Genomic DNA, 18,624 nt, shown 5'->3' with positions numbered 1-18,624 from the left:
TTGGAGTGGCATTAGCAAAAGTTGGTGTGACAATAGAAGTTCTCTTAAAGAAGTGGGACATTTATGTCATTTTATTAATCTATTCAAGAAGACTATGGTCAAGAAGCATGTTATCTTTTAGAAACATTGAGGCCACACCAACTTTCAATAATAACATCCCAATCATTATCTATTAATTGTAGAGAGCTGCTTTTGTCACCCGAACTTTTACTTTACACCAATTTCTTAACAAACAATGCCAAGCTTTGACTTGAATTATAATCTCAACATTACAAAACATTATAATACCCTATTAATTCAGTACTTGTTTACAAATATGATTAGGTTCATAAAATCCTAAACCCCAAAAATTTGAAATCTAGCAAAAAATTTGAGAGCACTTCTTTTGGCACCCAACTTTTTTACTTATTCTCAACCATTCACTTATTTTCTTTATTTTTAATTGGTATGTAATAAATAAAAGTTGGAGTGCCACTAGCAGTACTATAATTTAATAGGCCCAATAAAATATATGGTTGAGTCATACTCTGTATACGGAACATTGTCACCAACAAATTATTCATTCTAACATTACCAATTTACAATGTAGAAAACGATGAAAAACGAAAAACATATATATAAAAGAATGGTCCAGATTTTCTTTTTTCGACTCTTTGTTGAATTAGGGTGTATATCATGACTTAAGAAAAATAAATCATAGAATCTTGAGAAAATGTTTGCTGGTGTCTGATTGCATTAAGGAAAATACCAAGAGTTAATTTTGTTTTGGGAATGGGGGCAATATTGACAAAATTAATTTTTAAATTTTCCACCCTGACATTTTTTTCTACCGACCTTCATTGGTGAATTTTGAGAAAAAAAAATATTTTTCCAGAAAAATGGAAGTGAGAACTTGAAAGTATAGACTAATATATTACAACAACTACCACTGCCAACTAAAGTAATACAAGCACTCAGTAACAATATCTTTTTTTTTTTCTTTTCATAATGCCTGTAACAAAAGGTATAAATGTGCACATTACAGTTCTCTATCTGTAATTTTCCAAATTTTTAATCCGGTATAAGAATAACTACTCAAATTTGACTCACAGCGTCCTCTGCCACTTTACTTACAGCCAAAGAGATGGAAAAGGGACTTCCAGCACAAAAAAGGTGAAGGTAACTTACTATCCAAAAAAGGCACTTTTGTTACACATGATTTGGCCCCCATTTACAGAGCAAACGGTCAGCCGAAAAAAAAAAAAACAGTGGAGGTGAGACAAGACCCTCCTCACAATCTAAGATGATGTTCAGTTCAGTTCATTTTAGTTGGGCGACAGGTTCACCGGGTTTCAGGTCTGGAGTGCATCCAAGTTGTTCAGGTGCAGGGGCCAATGGTACAACTGGAGGTGGTGAAGCCGTTGATGCTGGAGACAATGGAAGTCCAGGTTCCGAAGGTTGGGATGGATCACTGGAAAATGTCGTGTCCAACTTGGGCTTGGCATCTTCTTCAACAGTATCACATCTGAACGTGCAAATAGCCAAAACACTTAAAATTCCTGAAATGTGAGATAACCAGTCTAATAGAGGCACAGTGGCTTATTGTAAATGAACGTAACCTAAGAGATAACCCATCGAAAAAAAATCAAACCACATGAATAAACTGGTCCCAACCCCACTGCACACTAGAGTGCTAAAGGGCCAAGCTGGCTTTTGATCATTTTGAACTGGTTTGGCCCAGTCCTACAATTCAAATTCAGGTCCACAAGGGCCACATTGACACACCAAGTAGTAGTTGAAGATCAGCAATCTTATCCTAACAAGTACCCTTAGGACTCTCAGAAATTAATGATTACTGATATCTATACACAATTGGATTTAAGAACTTGGACCTCTTTTCCTAGAATCTATTCAGTGAAGCTTCATCTATTTGATCTTTGACCTTTAGACATACTGATTTAGAAGCCATGCTACTCCCATCTGCATCATTAACCCTCTGAATAAAGATGAAATTGTAGGAGAATCAGGAAAGCTGATCTCATAGAATCAAGAAAATAAGATATTCTTTTTTGTTATTCTTGATCACTCTTGACTTTCTAAAATATTCCTGTAATCTTCTACAATAAGATAGTTGGTTTATTATTTTAGATTATTCTTGAATTTCTAGATTATTCTTGTAATAGGATAGTTGATATATAAATACCACTATTAGGGCATTTGTAATGATCATCCAAGAATTCTCAATAAATTCAATTTTTCTACATGGTATCAAAGCACTAGGTTCTGATCTAGGGATTACCTATGGAGCACCAAAATCCGTGGAAGACGGCTTTAACCGGTGCGACCAGCAAGTACTCAGCGGCGTCAGGGGAAAGCACCGCAAGTTCGAACCTGAACTCCCCCATCTCATTCAGTGGTTCGGAAGGGTCCACGAATTCGTTCCAATTGAATATCCACCGTCTAAATCGAAAAACCTACACGGAATGGTCGCAAATCGTTCGTTTGATTTTGGAAAGCAAGGGGTAGCTTGGATATCTGACAGGAGAAGTGACAAAACTTGCAGATGGAGATTCGACTCTTAAGACCTAGTAATCAGAAAAATTTTGATTATTGCGTGGTTGGTGAACTCAATGAAACCCGCAATTGGCAAGCCCTTCATGTTCCTGCCGACGGCCAAAGATGTTTGGAAAGCAGTCAGGGATACGTATTCCGATATAGAAAATTCTTCGCAGATTTTTGGTTTAAAATCCAAACTTTGGCATGCGAAACAAGGTGACCGAGATGTAACATCCTATTACAACGAGTTGATGACATTGTGGCAGGAGTTAGACCTCTATTATGATGATGTTTGGGAGTGTGCAAATGATAGTGTTCGATTCATGAAACGATAGGAGAATGATCGTGTATTTATGTTCTTGGCAGGACTTAACAAAGAATTAGACGAGGTGCGGGACCGAATTTTAAGGAAAACTCCTCTACCAACAATTCGTGAGGCATTCTCAGATGTTCGGAGAGAAGCACGGCAGAGCGTTATGCTTAACAACAAATCGGTTCCTAGTACTACTAACTCGGAAGTAGAAAATTATGCCTTTGTAACTCGGGATTTTCAGAAAAAGGTGAAAAAGGATAGTAAGCGTTCTAAACGGCCGTGGTGCGATCACTGCAAACGTCCGTGGCACACACGGGAAACCTGCTGAAAAATTCATGGCAAGCCTCAAAACTGGAAGAAGAAGTCTGGTGGAGTGAGGCGTGCACTTCAGGCTAGTGTCTCGGATCAAGAGCAGTAGTCTTCTTGAAGTTCGTTTCCTTTCACCAAGAAGCAGATAGACCAACTGTACAAGTTTCTCGAGTCTCAGAAAAATTCTTCTTGTTCTTTGGCTCAAAAAGGCAATTACCTGAAAATAGCTCTCATTGTTGTCAACCCTGATCACACCTAGATCATCGATTCAGGTGCAACCGATCATATGACAGGGTTGTCAAATCTTTTTTCTTCGTATAATACTTGTGCAGGTAATCAGAAAATTCATATTACAGATGGCTCTCTTTCAGCTATTTCAGGAAAATGTTCTATTATAGTATCTCCATCACTCACTCTTCACGATGTTCTTCACGTTCCCAAACTTTCCTGTAATCTTTTGTCTGTCAGTAAGCTAGCCCGTGATCAAAACTGTCAAACTAATTTTTTACCAACTCATTGTGTGGTCCAGGATTTGACCTCGAGGAGGATGATTGGCAGTGCTAAACAGAGTGAAGGATTCTACTTCCTTGATGATGGATTTAAATCGAGGCAACAATCTCAATAAATAAGTTCCTACTTTGAATCTATTTCTGTTTCCAATAATAATATTATGTTATGACATTTAAGATTAGGTCATCCAAGTTTCAAATATTTAAAACATTTGTTTCCTATGTTGTTTGGCAATAAAGATCCATCTATGTTTCATTGTGAAATATGTGAATTTGGAAAACACCACCGTACATCTTTTCCTTCACAACCATATAAACCATTAAAACCTTTCACAATTATTCACAGTGATGTTTGGGGTCCTAATAAGATAAGTACACCTTCTAACAAGAGATGGTTCATCACATTTACAGATGATCATACTCGACTCTGCTGGGTGTATTTATTGATAGAAAAATCAGAGGCCGAACGCATTTTTTAAAATTTTTACAATATGGTGCAAACTCAATTTCAAACTAACATACAAGTTTTTAGGAGTGATAATGGGAAAGAGTATTTTAACATGACCTTGGAAATTTTTTTTTTTAAAAAGGAATAATTCATCACAGTTCTTGCATCGATACACCCCAACAGAATGGTGTTACAGAAAGAAAAAATAAACATCTGTTGGAGGTGGCTCGCACGTTACTTTTTGCAACTAAAGTTCCCAAGTATTTGTGGGGAGAGACTGTTTTAACTGCTGCGTACTTAATAAACAAAATGCCCTCCAAAGTTTTACAATTTCGAACTCCTTTCCAAGTTTTCACAAATTGTTTTCCAACTGCTAGACTTTCTGCTGATCTACCTCTAAAAATATTTGGTTGTACGGTTTTTGTTCATGAACATCGAAAAATTGGAAAACTTGAGCCCAAAGCTATAAAATGTGTCTTAATTGATTACTCCCCAACTCAGAAAGGCTATAAATGTTTTGACCCGATATCGAAAAAATGTTTTGTCACAATGGATGTTACATTTTTTGAAAAACAACCATATTTTAAGAATATTCATCTTCAGGGGGAGATTTTTAAGGAAGATTCATTTAACTCGGGCAATGTTTTTCTGTCAAATGATGTGTTTCCCTCGCAAGAGTCTGAGTCTAGTATCTCTGCCCCTATAGTAAATGGCCAAGATTCGTTCCTTGAAACTCCTCCTATTATGAGTGATGTTTCCCCTGAGTCTAGGCCTACATTTGAAAAACAATCTAAAAATCAGAATTCTGAACAACATTTTTTGGAAACCGAAAATAAGGAACAGCCTACTATAATGTCACAACAGGATAATAGATTCAATGAAGGTGATCGAACTTGGAAAGGGATTGTTTACTTGAAGAAGAATCATAAGAAAATGAAAGACGAATTGACTCTACAGCACAGCCATGATTCTGAACCAAGGACGAATCAACAATCTGAATCTGTTACAGGTAATTCTCTTTCTCTTCCCTACAATCAGTCACAGCCTTCTGATTTAGACATTCCTATAGCTCTTCGTAAAAGGGTTAGATCTTATACTAGTCATCCACTGTCTAAATTTGTGTCATACTCGAAATTGTCTTCATCTGTTGCTGCTTTTACCTCTCAATTGTCCAGTGTAGAAATTCCTAACAGTGTACAGGAGGCTCTAAAGGTTCCAAAGTGGCAGGAAGCAGTACTTGAAGAGATGAGAGCTCTTGAGAAAAACAATACTTGGAGTGTTGAGGCATTGCCAGCTAGGAAGACCACTATGGGTTGTAAATGGGTCTTCAGTGTGAAGTACAACTCTAATGGGTCAATGAAAAGATACAAGGCTAGGTTGGTGGCAAAGGGATTCACCCAGACATATGGCATTGATTATTCTGAGACTTTTGCTCCTGTTGCCAAATTAAACACGGTGAGAATACTTTTATCTATTGCTGTTAATCTGGACTGGCCCTTGCAACAACTAGATGTGAAGAATGCCTTCCTCGATGGTGACTTGGAGGAAAATGTGTACATGGATAGTCCGCCGGGCTTTGAGGAGAAGTTTGGCTCAAGAGTATGCAAACTAAAAAAATCCCTGTATGGTCTCAAACAGTCTCCAAGGGCTTGATTTGAGAAGTTCACACAGTCTGTCAGAAAACAAGGATATTCTCAAGGACAAGCTGATCATACCTTGTTTTTCAAGTTCTCTCATGAAGGAAAGGTTGCTGTGCTAATAGTTTATGTTGATGATATTATTCTCACAGGTGATGATGTGATCGAAATAGAGAGACTGAAGAAGAGCCTTGCATTAGAATTCGAGATCAAAGATTTTGGAGCGCTAAGATATTTCCTTGACATGGAAGTTGCTCGTTCAAGGAAAGGAATCGTTGTCTCTCAATGAAAGTATATTCTTGATCGTTTGAAGGAAACCAGGTTGAGTGGTTGCAAACTGGCTGAGACTCCCATGGATCCCAATGTAAAGCTTTGGGAAGAGGGAAGTGTTCCTATTGATACTGGTAGATACCAGAGATTGGTTGGAAAACTAATTTATTTATCTCATACTCGACCGGATATTGCCTTCTCTGTCAGTGTTGTTAGTCAATTTATGCACGCACCTTATGAAGAACACCTCGAGGCGGTCTACCGAATTTTGAAATATTTAAAGTCTACTCCTAGAAAATATCTGTTTTTCAAAAAGACAAATCAAAGGAGTGTTGAGATATTTACTGATGCAGATTGAGCAAGTTCGATGAATGACAGGAGATCTACTTCAAGGTATTACACCTTTGTGTGGGGAAACTTGGTTATCTAACGAAGCAAGAAGCAAAATGTTGTTGCCAGAAGTAGCGCAGAGGCTGAGTTTAGAGCAATGGCTCAAGAGATCTGTGAGGTATTGTGGATATACAGAATCCTAGAAGAACTCAAGATGACTGTGAAACTTCCTCTAAAACTGTATTGCAACAGCAAGGCTACACTAAGTATTGCTCACAATCATGTCCAGCATGATAGGACGAAGCACATTGAGATTGATCGACATTTCATTAAGGAAAAAATTGAGGCTGGAACTGTTTACTTGCTGTTTGTGCCTTCTAGTCAGCAAACAACCGACATCTTGACTAAGGGGCTTGCTAGACCTAACTTTGAACATCTGATAAGCAAGTTGGGCATGATTGACATCTATGCACCAACTTGAGGGGGAGTGTAGGAGAATCAGGAAATCTGATCTCATAGAATCAAGAAAATAAGATATTCTTTTTTATTATTCTTGATCACTCAGGACTTTCTAGAATATTCCTGTAATCTTCTACAATAGGATAGTTGGTTTATTACTCTAGATTATTCTTGAATTTCTAGATTATTCTTGTAATAGGATAGTTGGTCTATAAATACCACTATTGGGGCATTTGTAATAATCATCCAAGAATTCTCAATAAATTCAATTTTTCTACAAAAATGATGTGGAGCTCTAGTAAGAATGGCCATTCTCAATAAGTTCCTTTTCTCTGCTTTGCATATTACTCCCAAATCTCCTTTTCAATTGTTTGTGGTTCCCACTTTTCTTGAAAGGTGTAATTATATTAATAAAATCAACAGAACTTGTTAGAGTTTCTATTTTTCTTTTTAAGTGTGCAATAGCCCCTACAGCTGTTTCTGTTTTCTCCTTTGTACAACAGCCCTATGGGCCTTATACTATTTCCGAACAGCCCTTAGGGGTCTTTTATGTAATGGGGTGGGCCCCAACAGTTGTTGTGTGCTCTTCTTCTCTTCTTTTTGCTCTAGGCTGTTTTATTTAGTATCAGAGTGGAGTTATCTTCCTTCTTTCCTTTTTTTAATTTTTTTGGGTTTTTAAATCCATATCTCTGCAGTTGAATTTTTTTTCTACAGTTTTGTGGTGAAACAAACTTTGGTTCATTGTGGTGGTGCAAGATAAAAATGATGTGTATCTAGGGCGTGGTTGTGATTGCGTTTTGAGGCTCCGTGGCTGTATTTGCTCCTCTTCATGGTTGTTTTTATGGATGAACGTAGCTCTCCGAGTGATGATTCAACCAAACAGATTACCTCGGTACAGTTGAATGGAAATAATTATCTCTTAATCCCATGATATAAAGGTGTTCCTACGAGCTAGGAAGAAAGCAAAGTACCCTGTTGAAGATCCTCCTTCTGAGGATTCTAAGAACTACGATGATTGGTGGAGTGAAAAATTCATTGGTTATGACCTGACTTCGGTTAAGCATGGAACCATCTGCATCTTCCAACGTCCAACCCCTTAATACTGTGCAAAAGATTTGGAGCTCTCTTGCAGAGATGTATTCTCTAGAGAGTAATGTGACTAGGGTGTTTGAGTTGTTTGAACACATGTTCACTACCAAACAGGGTGATAAACCCATAAATGAACATTACAGTAATCTGAAAGGTATGTGGGAAGAGTTGTTACTCTATCAACCACTAAGCACAGATTTGGAAGTTTAATGACGTCAACGTGAAGAATTCCAAGTTATATTGTTGTTGTCTAGTCTTAACTCAAAGTATAGTATCTTCAAGGATCAAATTCTGATTGGTGAACGACTTTCAACTGCAGCGAATGCATATTTTCAACTTTAGGGGCCTCACTTACACACCCAACTCCATCTTCTCTTAAGGAGTCATCTGTTTTAATCACTAGTGATGGTACTGATGGAACTCCTCGTAATGGACGTAGTAGTACTCATGGTGTTGGTCGTAGTGATAATCGTGGTGGAAGTCATGACGTTCGTTGTGATGGTACTAGCTTTGGGCGTGATACTGATAAATCCACTTGGAAATGCAACTATTATGGTAAGACAGGACATACTGAGGCTTACTGTTGAGACAAATGAGGACGTCTTGACTATACCCATAATGCATCTACTGAGATATTTCCCACAGCTATCCCTTAACCATCTACTTCTAAACCACCGGTTATTGAATCTCAGTCTCAAACAACCTTATTGCTCAACTTAGTCAAATTCTTCAAAAGTTGTCATGTCTACCTTCTTCCTCATCTACTCCCACAACTATGGTCAATACAAGTAATTATGCTTATGTAGTTGCTCGATCCCCATCATCTTTTTGGGTTATTGACTCTGGTGCTAGTGCTCACATATCTGGTACCTCTTCCATCTTTTCCAATTATCATTCATCTAGATCTCACATTATTTTAGCTAATGGTTCTTCTCGTCCTATCCTTAACACTAATGATCTTCATCCTACAAATTCAATAAACTTACGCTTGGCTTATTTATTCCTAACTTTCCTTTTAATATTATATCTGTCAATCAACTAACAAAATCCACTATACCATTCTGTAACATTTTATCCTACCTCTTGTATTTTTTAAGACCTCAAAACAAAGGAGATTGGTTTGGGAAATGAACATAATGGGCTATATTTTATGGACTGTGATGCGCCAGTTATTGCTTTGAGTGTTGCTATCTGTCCTCTACAGTGGAATTATCGCTATGGACTGTGATGCGCCAGTTATTGCTTTGAGTGTTGCTATCTGTCCTTTACAGTGGAATTCTCGTTATGGTCACCTGTCATTGCAGAAGTTGCGTAAAATAGTTCACATATTAAGTCCAATTTCAGTTTTAAAATGTGAAGCTTGTCAGTTAGGCAAGCATCACCGTAGTAATTTTCCTCCTAGTCAAAAAAGTCGTCAATTGAGTCCTTTTTTATGTAGTCCATTCGAACATTTGGGGTCCTGTAAAAATAAAGAGTATTTCTAATTTTTTTAGCCTTTTATAATAAGATATTTGTTCAGTTTGAATGTCGTGTTAAAACTTTTCATTCTAATAATGCCCTTAAATATACCCAAAACTGTATGTCTAATTTCTACAAAGACCATGGTATCATCCATCAAACTACATGCCACATACTTCCCAATAGAATGGCACCACTAAATGTAAGCTCCGCCATCTTTTGGATATCATTCGTACTTTATTGTTCAACATGTCAGTTCTTAAACTTTATTGGGTTGATAGTGTTCTTACTGCTTGTTACCTCATTAATCGAGTTCCTACACCTATTTTGGGTAACCAGACACCCTTTTCTCTGTTATATCCCAAGGTCAAGCCCTATCCTCTTGTTTCACGTGTCTTTGAGTATGTATCCTTCGTCCACGTTCTTCGAATTGATCATGATAAGTTGTCACATCGAACTGTAAAGTGTCTTTTTGAGTTATTCTTGAACTCAAAAGGGTTGTCGTTATTTTGATCATGTAAGGAGGGTGTCGATATTACACTAATACTTGTCACCTTTTTTTAAGTCTACATTTTTTTTTCCATTGTGAGTCGTCAATTTGATTCTGATCTGGTTCATTCTCGTTAGGGGGAGTTAGTTTCACCTACCATTCCCCTTCCAGTTTCTTCTTTTCCTCTTCGCTTGCAGGTTTATCAGCACTCTCAGCGTCGCCTAATTGTATCTTACGGCCCAACCGCAACCAAACCATCACCTAACTCACTTGAGAATCCTCCACCCACTGCTTCGTCTGAGGAACTTCCACATCCTCCCATACAACCCTCATCCTCTACGCTACCAATTGCATTGCGTAAAGGTATTTGTTCCTGCACTCACCATTCTATTTTTAATTTTGTATCTTTTCATCGCCTTTCCTCTACTTTTCACTCTTTAGCATTCTCGTTGTCCACTATTTTTGTTCCAAATACTTATCTCCAGGCTCTAACTTCTTATGGATGGAAACTTGCTATAAATGATGAGATGCATGGCCTTTATCAAAATAGGACATGGGATGTCACCAATCTTCATTTTGGGAAGATCAATGTTGGTTGTTGTTGGGTGTACATAGTAAAATATCAACCTAATAGCTCTATTGATCGCCTTAAGAATTGATTGGTGGCTAAAGGGTATACTCAGACTTATAGTGTCTCAACTCTGTTAAAATTCTTCTATCAGTCACAATAAATTTTAACTGACTACTTTACCAATTAGACATAGAAATGCATTTCTTCATAAAGATTTACAAAAGGAAGTGTATATGGATCAACCTCCAGGTTATGTAGAAGTGAAAAAACATCCTGTGTGTTAAGTTGAAGAAGGCATTGTATGGACTGAAACACTCTCCACATGCCAGGTTTGACAAATTTAGCTATGTGGTGCTTCAATATGGTTTTCAACGTTCCACCTTTAATCATTTTGTATTTACTTGACATTCTACCTCCGGTACTATTGTTCTTATTGTGTATGTAAATGACATTATTATCACTAGTAGTGACTCTGTTGGTATTGCTTAATTGAAGATTCATTTGAGTACTCTGTTTCATACAAAAATCTTGGGTCTCCTTCGTTACTTACTTGGGATTGAGGTTGCATGTTCCGAGGATAGACTCACTTTGTGCCACACAAGTATGTGTTGGACTTATTATCTGAGACTGGCACTCTGGGATCTCATCCAGTTGACACTCCCATAGATCCTATTGTCAAGTTTGATACTGAACAGGAGGAAGTCTTTGAAGATAATGTGAGGTACAAGCAGTTGGTTGGCAAACTCATCTATTTCACGATTACTCGTCCTGACATTGCTTATGCTCTGAGAGTGGTCAGTCAATTTATTAATGCCCCTCGACGACAAAATTGGGAAGTAATCTGTCGTATTCTACTTTATTTGAAGGGTGCTCCTAAAAAGGGTCACTTGTACCGTCCTTCCTCCTCAACTATTTTTGGATACTTTGATGTTGATTGGACTAGGAGTCGTTCTGATCGTCGATCCACCTCTAGTTATTGCACATTTATTGACGGAAATCTTGTTATTTGGCGTACTAAGAAACAAAACATTGTGGCTCGTTCTAATGTTGAAGTTGAATATCATACAATGGCCCACACTGCTTCTAAAATGTTATGGGTTCATTATCTTCCTTGTGATATGGGTGTTGATGCTCTATTACCTATGCAGATGTATTGTGACAACCAAGTTGCCATCTTTATTGCCAACAATCCTGTCTTTCATGAACGCACCAAGTATATCGAAGTGGATTTTCACTTTGTTCGGGATTTACTCATACATAAACAGATTGTCACACCCTATGTGAAGTCAAATGATCAATTGGCTGATCTTCTCACTAAGACCTTATTTCGCGTACCTTTTTCTTCTTTATGTACCAAGTGGGCATCTTTGATATATATGTTCCAACTTGAGGGAGAGTGTTAAGAGTTTTTGTTTTCTCTAAGTGTGTGATAGCCCCTAGGGCTGCTTTTCTGCTTGTGCGAAAGCCCCACATACTATTTATTATTATTAGTTTATTAATATTATTGAGGAGAAGCCGAACCCTACAGTTTGGGATCTAGACTACAAATAGTCCCATTTAAATAAAGTCTGAAGAAATAACCCCTGAATTCCCAAAATTTCTTACACTAAAAAAAATAGTGACTCAATGATGATAATGATTGATCTTTCCTTCAAAGATCCAGGAGTTTCTCTCCTTCCAAAGGCTCCAACAAATAAGAAAAAGTGTTAGGAACCATAATATACTCTCCCCAAGAAAGTCCGAGATTGCCAACTTTTGTACAAACATAAAATGAACTTCGAAAAACAGTTAGAGAAATGGAATTTGGACAGAAAGCAAAAGGACAATGAATAAGAAGATCAATTGATTCCCCAGGGGACTTGCACATGGAACAAAAATTGGCAAGAAATACCACAAACCCTCTAACATTGTCAATGGTTAATATCCTGTTTAAGGCAGATGTCCATAAAAGGAAGGGACATTTGAGGGAAATTTTTTATTCCCTCAAAGGGACATTGTCAATGGTTAATATCTCTGTTTGCATTTTTTATATTTATGAAATTTATACCAGTTAACAACAAAATAATAAAAAACAGTCCATGGGACGAAGTATCATACAAAGTTATGAATGACTACTGTATTCATTTGGTTTAAAACTACTCACTTGGTAAGCATCTCCATATCCTCCACAGCTTGGTTGATTGCATGGAGGGTCATTTTCTTTACCTAATTCACATGGCACATTTGAAAACAAGTTATCACAAAATAGGCAATCTGAGCAATCAGATCAAAGCAGCATTGATCATACTCAAAACTTAGAACCATCCAAGGAATAATTCTGCTCAAATTCTGTAGCCCCCATAGACAAGAAATCCATCAAGTCAATTTGTCATACTTGCATAAATAATCTGAGAATTATGTGTTGCTACATATTTAACATCATGAAACACTGACAAAAAATTGTATACACAGTACATCCATACAGTCCATTCCACATGTTGAGAGATTTCTTTAGATATGTTAGTCCAAGGCAAGTATATAGTACATACATTAAAAAGGTATTTAGATAAGCTGACATAATTAAAACCATATAAACAATAGCTGAAAATAAAATATTGAATACATTAAGTATAACTCAAGATATTCCATTGTCTACAATGGTAAGTCATAAACAGTGCCCTACTAATTACATAGGACGCAACTGAAGTATTTGCAATCCTAACCGAGCCATTCAATCGCTGGGGGGATCCCCAATCACACACAAACACACATTTTCTAAGTCCTTGGGATCATCAAGTCAAGAAGATAATTAAACCAGGAGATCTCTAAGTATGATGAAGATAGGCTTGCCGATACTTATCTCAATGCCTATGATCAAGTTAAGCGTCGAAGAAAGAAATCAACAACATTTACTGAGTCAAACAAGATTGACCGAGTCAACTCGACCCAAGCTTTGACCAGTCCTCAAGATCTAGTCCACCTTCTCTTAGGACTCTTTCTTTTATTGAGTTTCTATTTTTTTAATTGTTGAAGTAGTCATAGCTATTTCTATTTCAATTTTAGAAAAGTTTATTTTCCTAGTTAGTTTCTAATTTGTTTTATGTTCTCTAAATTTATTTTTATTCTTTAGGCTATTTTAGAAATCCTTTTAGATGTTTAAATTGAGTTCTAATAGGATTAGAAGGATAATAAAATGTTTTCTATTTTAGAAAGTTTCTAAGTTGTTATGAAAGAGTTATCAATAAAAGGAGCTCCAATAAACAAATTCAGTGAAGTTTTTTAAAGATTGATTAATAAAAGAAGAGACTTTTATTCCTTTTCTTTGTTGTTTTTAGTATAAGAGTTCGATATTGGTTCTTAATTTTAGTGTTTGCGATTGATTTCCATTAATCTCAAACCTATATTGAAATTTCTAGTCTGTTTTGCTTGACATAGAGATTCTTCATTTACTCTTAGTTCATAGGATTTCACCCTAAAACCAGATTTTTAACATAAACTCCAGGTTTGTGTCTTATACCCTACATTAAAGTAACTCATCAGTTACAAGGTCAAATGTACCACGTGTATCAAACATTTGTGCTAACAAAATACTTCAGCGTGACTCAGCCCATTCCTCATTATATCACTTGCAAACCACAAATATGACTAGAAACATTCACTATTACATATATTATCAACATTAAGTACACCATATGGTTAAAAAAAAGTTACCTCCAGTTTGTCTTCCTTTGCCCTATGATTCTGGGGAAGCACACGAAATTCCTCAGTCAAACGAATGCATTCATTAACATTTTCAGGTGAAACAAAATCAACTGCAACCTTTATGCACGACTGCAAAAGATAAACTTGAACTTCAAAACATGACTTAAGCAAATATATAGAACAAAATTACAATGTTTTTTCCTTATTCATTTACATGTAAATAAGACAGCTTAATTATAAGTATGTTCACAAGCGTTAAACAAGGCAACATAAAAAATGTGAACAACAAAGTTGAAAAGAACATTGGGTGACAAAATATATGCATTTCTCTAGTATATTTTTATTTTTCTAAAATGGATTCTGGTATATGTACCAATATTGGAAGACATAGTAGATTTGAGAGTTTTAGGGTTAGGATTTTTGTGGAGATGAAGAGAGAGTTGTTTTATTCTCTCTCTCTCTCATATATATATATATATATATATATATTAACATCATAAGAATATTACTAATAACAAAAGAACCCTTGGAAGATTGTAAATAACCAAAAACCCTTATAAGAATTTCTACACTCCCCTTCAAGTTGGTGCATATATATTTTTCATGTCAACTTGTTAACAATGCTATGAAAAAGTAAACTACCTAGCCCATTAATAAGGATGTCAGCCAACTGATCTTCAGTTTGCATGAATGGAGTACAAATGTGTCCAGACTGCAACTTTTCTTTGATGAAGTGCCTATCTACCTCAATGTGTTTAGTTATATCGTGTTGAACTGGATTATGAGCAATACTAATGGTTGTCTCATTGTCACAATACAAACATATAATAAACCTTGTCCAGAGGAGTGGATTTTAAGTACCTTAGAATTCTATAAGCAGCATCTAAATAAGTTGCAGTTGGTGCATGCATAAACTGGCTTACCACACTTACTGCATAAGCAATATTTGGACGGGTTAAGGTGAGGTAGATAAACTGGCTCACAAGTCTCTGATATCTCTCAACACCAATGCAGGGCTCATCATTGGACTCACAAAGCCTATGGTTTGACTCAATGGGAGTATCACAAGACTTGCAACCCATCATACCTATCTCATGAAAGAGATCCATAACATACTTCCGCTGCAAGATGAAAATACCCTTCTTTGATCTAGCAACTTCAATCCCAAGAAAGTATTTCAATTGACCCAAGTCCTTCATCTCAAACTCCTTTGCTAACTGGTATTTTAATTTTTTCATTTCATCATGGTTATTACCAGTCATTACAATATCATCAACATAGACTGTGAGAGCAGTAATTTTTTCATTGGAATGTTTAATAAATAATGTGTGGTCAACTTGACTCTGCTTGTAACCATACCCCACCATAGCACAGTGAAACTTTTCAAACCATGCTCTAGGAATTGTTTCAAGCCACATAACGTCTTTTAGTCTACACACTTTCCCTTCAATAGCTGGACATTTAAAACCAGGAAGAGGTATCATATACACTTCTTCTTCCAAGTCACCATGCAAAAAAACATTCTTCACATCAAATTGTAGCAATAGCCAATCTTGATTGGCTGCAAAGGATAACAAGACTCTAATAGAGTTCATTTTTGCTACCGGAGCAAATGTTTCACAGTAGTCAATGCCATAAGTTTGAGTGTAACCCTTGGTGACAAGTCTGACTTTATACCTATCCACTGATCCATCTAGGCGATGCTTCACAATAAAGATTCATTTACATCCCACTGGTTTCTTTCCTCTAGGAAAAACAACCATATCCCAAGTATTATTATCTCAAGGGCCTACACTTCCTCCTCCATTGCCTTTTTCCAACTTGGTTGAGATAGGGCATCAACAACATTACGAAGAATAGATATTGAGGACAAAGCAATAACAATAGCGTGATAGGAGGAAGACAAAGCATCATATGAAACAAAATTAAAGATAGGATTTCGAGTACATGACCGAACACCTTTTATAATTGCAATGGGAAGATTAAACCATTTTGCCAATTTTCACCAAATTCGACAAAATTACGAAAATATCCCTCATAAGGGTTGACAATCATTTCCAAAAAAATTTCATAAATGACACAAACCCATAATCCCATGGAATTCCTTACGAAAAATCGATTCCAAAACATTCTGAAACATCAAAAAACGACAGCACTTGTCCGAGACTCTAAAGATAGATCCATTCAAAGTCGTAATTCTTCCTGCCAAAGTTTGTATTTGCTTCTAGTCTCTCGGGCTCGGTATCTCAATCAGGGCTCGAATTTGGTTGGGGTTGGCATCAATGCCTCTTTTGGTAACGATATGACCGAGAAACTTTCCCGAGGACACCCCAAACACGCATTTCTTCAATCGACAACTCGCGATGAGAAGGTTTCTCTCGAGCATGTTTTCAAACAACCATGCAAAAATATCTTTGTTAGCCCTCAGAAACTATACTAACTCTCCCACTGTTCCTTGAGAATGTTTGTCCTGATATTCATTTTTTCTTCTTCCCTGTGGTCCACTTCCAAAAAAAGTTGGAGTCTTATTTCTCGGACTCAAACTTACTAAGTCATGTTTCTCAGACTTAGATTTATAGGAACTTAAACAATCCTATTAATTCATTCTATGATTCAAAAAAAGTTGGAGTCTCGTTTCTCGAACTCGAACTTACTAAGCCACGTTTCTCGTTCGCTGCTGTCAATCACATTGAAAAGGAAAAAAAGAAGGTGAAAGCGGAACTATCAAGGGCAAATCTGATGGTTGGGCGAGTTCTGAAGAAAACAGGTTACCGACCCAGACAAGGGTTGGACCAAGAGGAAAAGGAAAAGTTACGCCGGTCGAAGCAAAAAAGCACACTCAACTAAAGTTGTCAAAGAACCTTATAAATGAAAAAAGGAGAGCAATTTGTCAGGAGACAAACCTATCAGTCAAACCCACAATCGCAGCCTCTGTTAGTACATAACTTCCAATGTGAGAAAGGAAAAAAATCAAAGCAACCTGAACACATTTCATTCAAGTTACTCATGATTTTTCTTCTACTTTTCTATCAGGAAGTTCTTCTCACCACGGACTTATGTTAAACCTTTTAAGATCGTCAGACCCAAGCATCTAATGGTCTCTGCTATCTCAAGATAATGAATATGTTTCTCGCACAACATCTACATAGTTGACTAGAAAACCTCTATTTAGAGAAAAGATAAGATGAGAAACTTTAAATCATTCGGCATTGTCTTTTATGTCGCGATTGGTCTTGAAGATTCATTTATAGTTGACTTTCTATTTTTAGAAGTCACTCAACGAGATCCCAAACATAGTTCTAATCTATAGATTTTAACTATATTTTTATGACATTCATCTACTTAGAAGAATCATTACTTTTTGTCAGAACGGAGCTGGAGGATTGTTAGCGCAGAGGTAGGGTTTGTCAGCACTAAACTAGAAGTTCATCAGCACAGAGCCGAAGGTTTTGTCAGTTCGGAGCTGAGGTTTATCAGCATGGAGCTAGGTATTTGTCAGCATGGAGATGAATGTTTATCGGCATGGAACCATTGCCAGGTCATTTGTCCAAACAACAAGGTAGAGTAAGAAATATTTCCTACTTTTGATGGTTTTTGCAAGTTGTTGAGTTTGCTTTGTTTCAGATTTGTCCTTCATGATGCTTTATTAGTTGATCTATAATTTTGTTTCACTATTTAGAGCATGAACAACCGTACACCCACCTTAATCATTCTTGACCATATGTCAAATCTTTAGAAATTAGAATTTAAATGAGGAGAGTGTTAAGCTCATGTTGTTTCCATTATCCTTTGAGAATCACACAGTTACATGGTTAAACTCCCTAACTCTCATAGATTTTATACCAGAAATCACCTGGTGCGTATGGGGAAGGGGACTCCATATGCCCCAAGAATTAGTTGTGTGCTCTAAGAGTCCTGGATACCTCTTCATCAAAAAATAAAAACAAAATACTCACCATTTCTTTTTCTTTTTTATTTTCTGTACCCATTTGCTCAACCGATTTCAAAATTTGACACATGTTATGACCTTTCAGGGAACACGAACTTCTTGATACCAAAGGTAATGTTGCATTTCGAAGGTGGTGTCGATTAGGATCAAAATCTGCTTGGTATTCTTGTTGGACCAAGTGCGTCACAATTGTGTTCAACTTGAATGTTATTAGTTTTCGTCACACATGAGCATTACATCTCAAGGCATCTTAATTATGCATCACGAGCCCAAGAGGGTTGAAGATGGCGACAAGGGCTAATGTGAGGAAGCTGAAGATGAGAATGGACTCAAAGGTGGGAGTTTAGAATTATCAACTTTAGGAGTAGGGATATTACCTATGACGGATGGATTTTGGGAGGATTCTTGGTTGGGCTTATGAGGACTCTCTTTAGTGCCTTTGTCACATCGCGAATACATAAATAATTCTTTCTCTTCTTGTATAATAGGAATCTCCCCCTAGCCATTATTATTGTCGACTTATAATTCTTTCTCCTGGTCATCATTACCACTGTTATGACCACTATCAACATTGTC

General features: G+C 36.8%; 1 protein-coding gene across 5 annotated transcripts in view; it reads right to left on the bottom strand.

The window, feature by feature from the left end:
• Nucleotides 1-804: 804 nt before the first annotated feature.
• LOC147401639 (uncharacterized) overlaps nt 805-18,624 on the bottom strand; it is a 45,801-nt gene continuing 27,981 nt past the window's right edge. For 3 of the 5 annotated variants that reach the window (XR_015178626.1, XM_086442986.1, XM_086442987.1), the window contains one exon: nt 14,105-14,228. Coding sequence is in view for 1 of the 5 variants with exons in the window: in XM_086442984.1 (XP_086299110.1) it covers nt 1,300-1,504; nt 12,562-12,623; nt 14,109-14,228 (387 nt within the window). In the remaining 4 variants the exon portion in view is untranslated. Of the gene's footprint in view, nt 1,505-12,561; nt 12,624-14,104; nt 14,229-18,624 lie in introns of those variants that run through there. The other 2 variants (XM_086442984.1, XR_015178625.1) reach the window with 2 other exon arrangements.

This window comes from Akebia trifoliata, chromosome 5, assembly GCF_017979445.1.
Source record: "Akebia trifoliata isolate Shusen 1 chromosome 5, ASM1797944v1, whole genome shotgun sequence".
NCBI classification, from domain to species: domain Eukaryota; kingdom Viridiplantae; phylum Streptophyta; class Magnoliopsida; order Ranunculales; family Lardizabalaceae; genus Akebia; species Akebia trifoliata.
The sequence above is the reverse complement of the archived record's forward strand: the minus strand, read 5'-3'. Positions and strand labels throughout refer to the sequence as shown.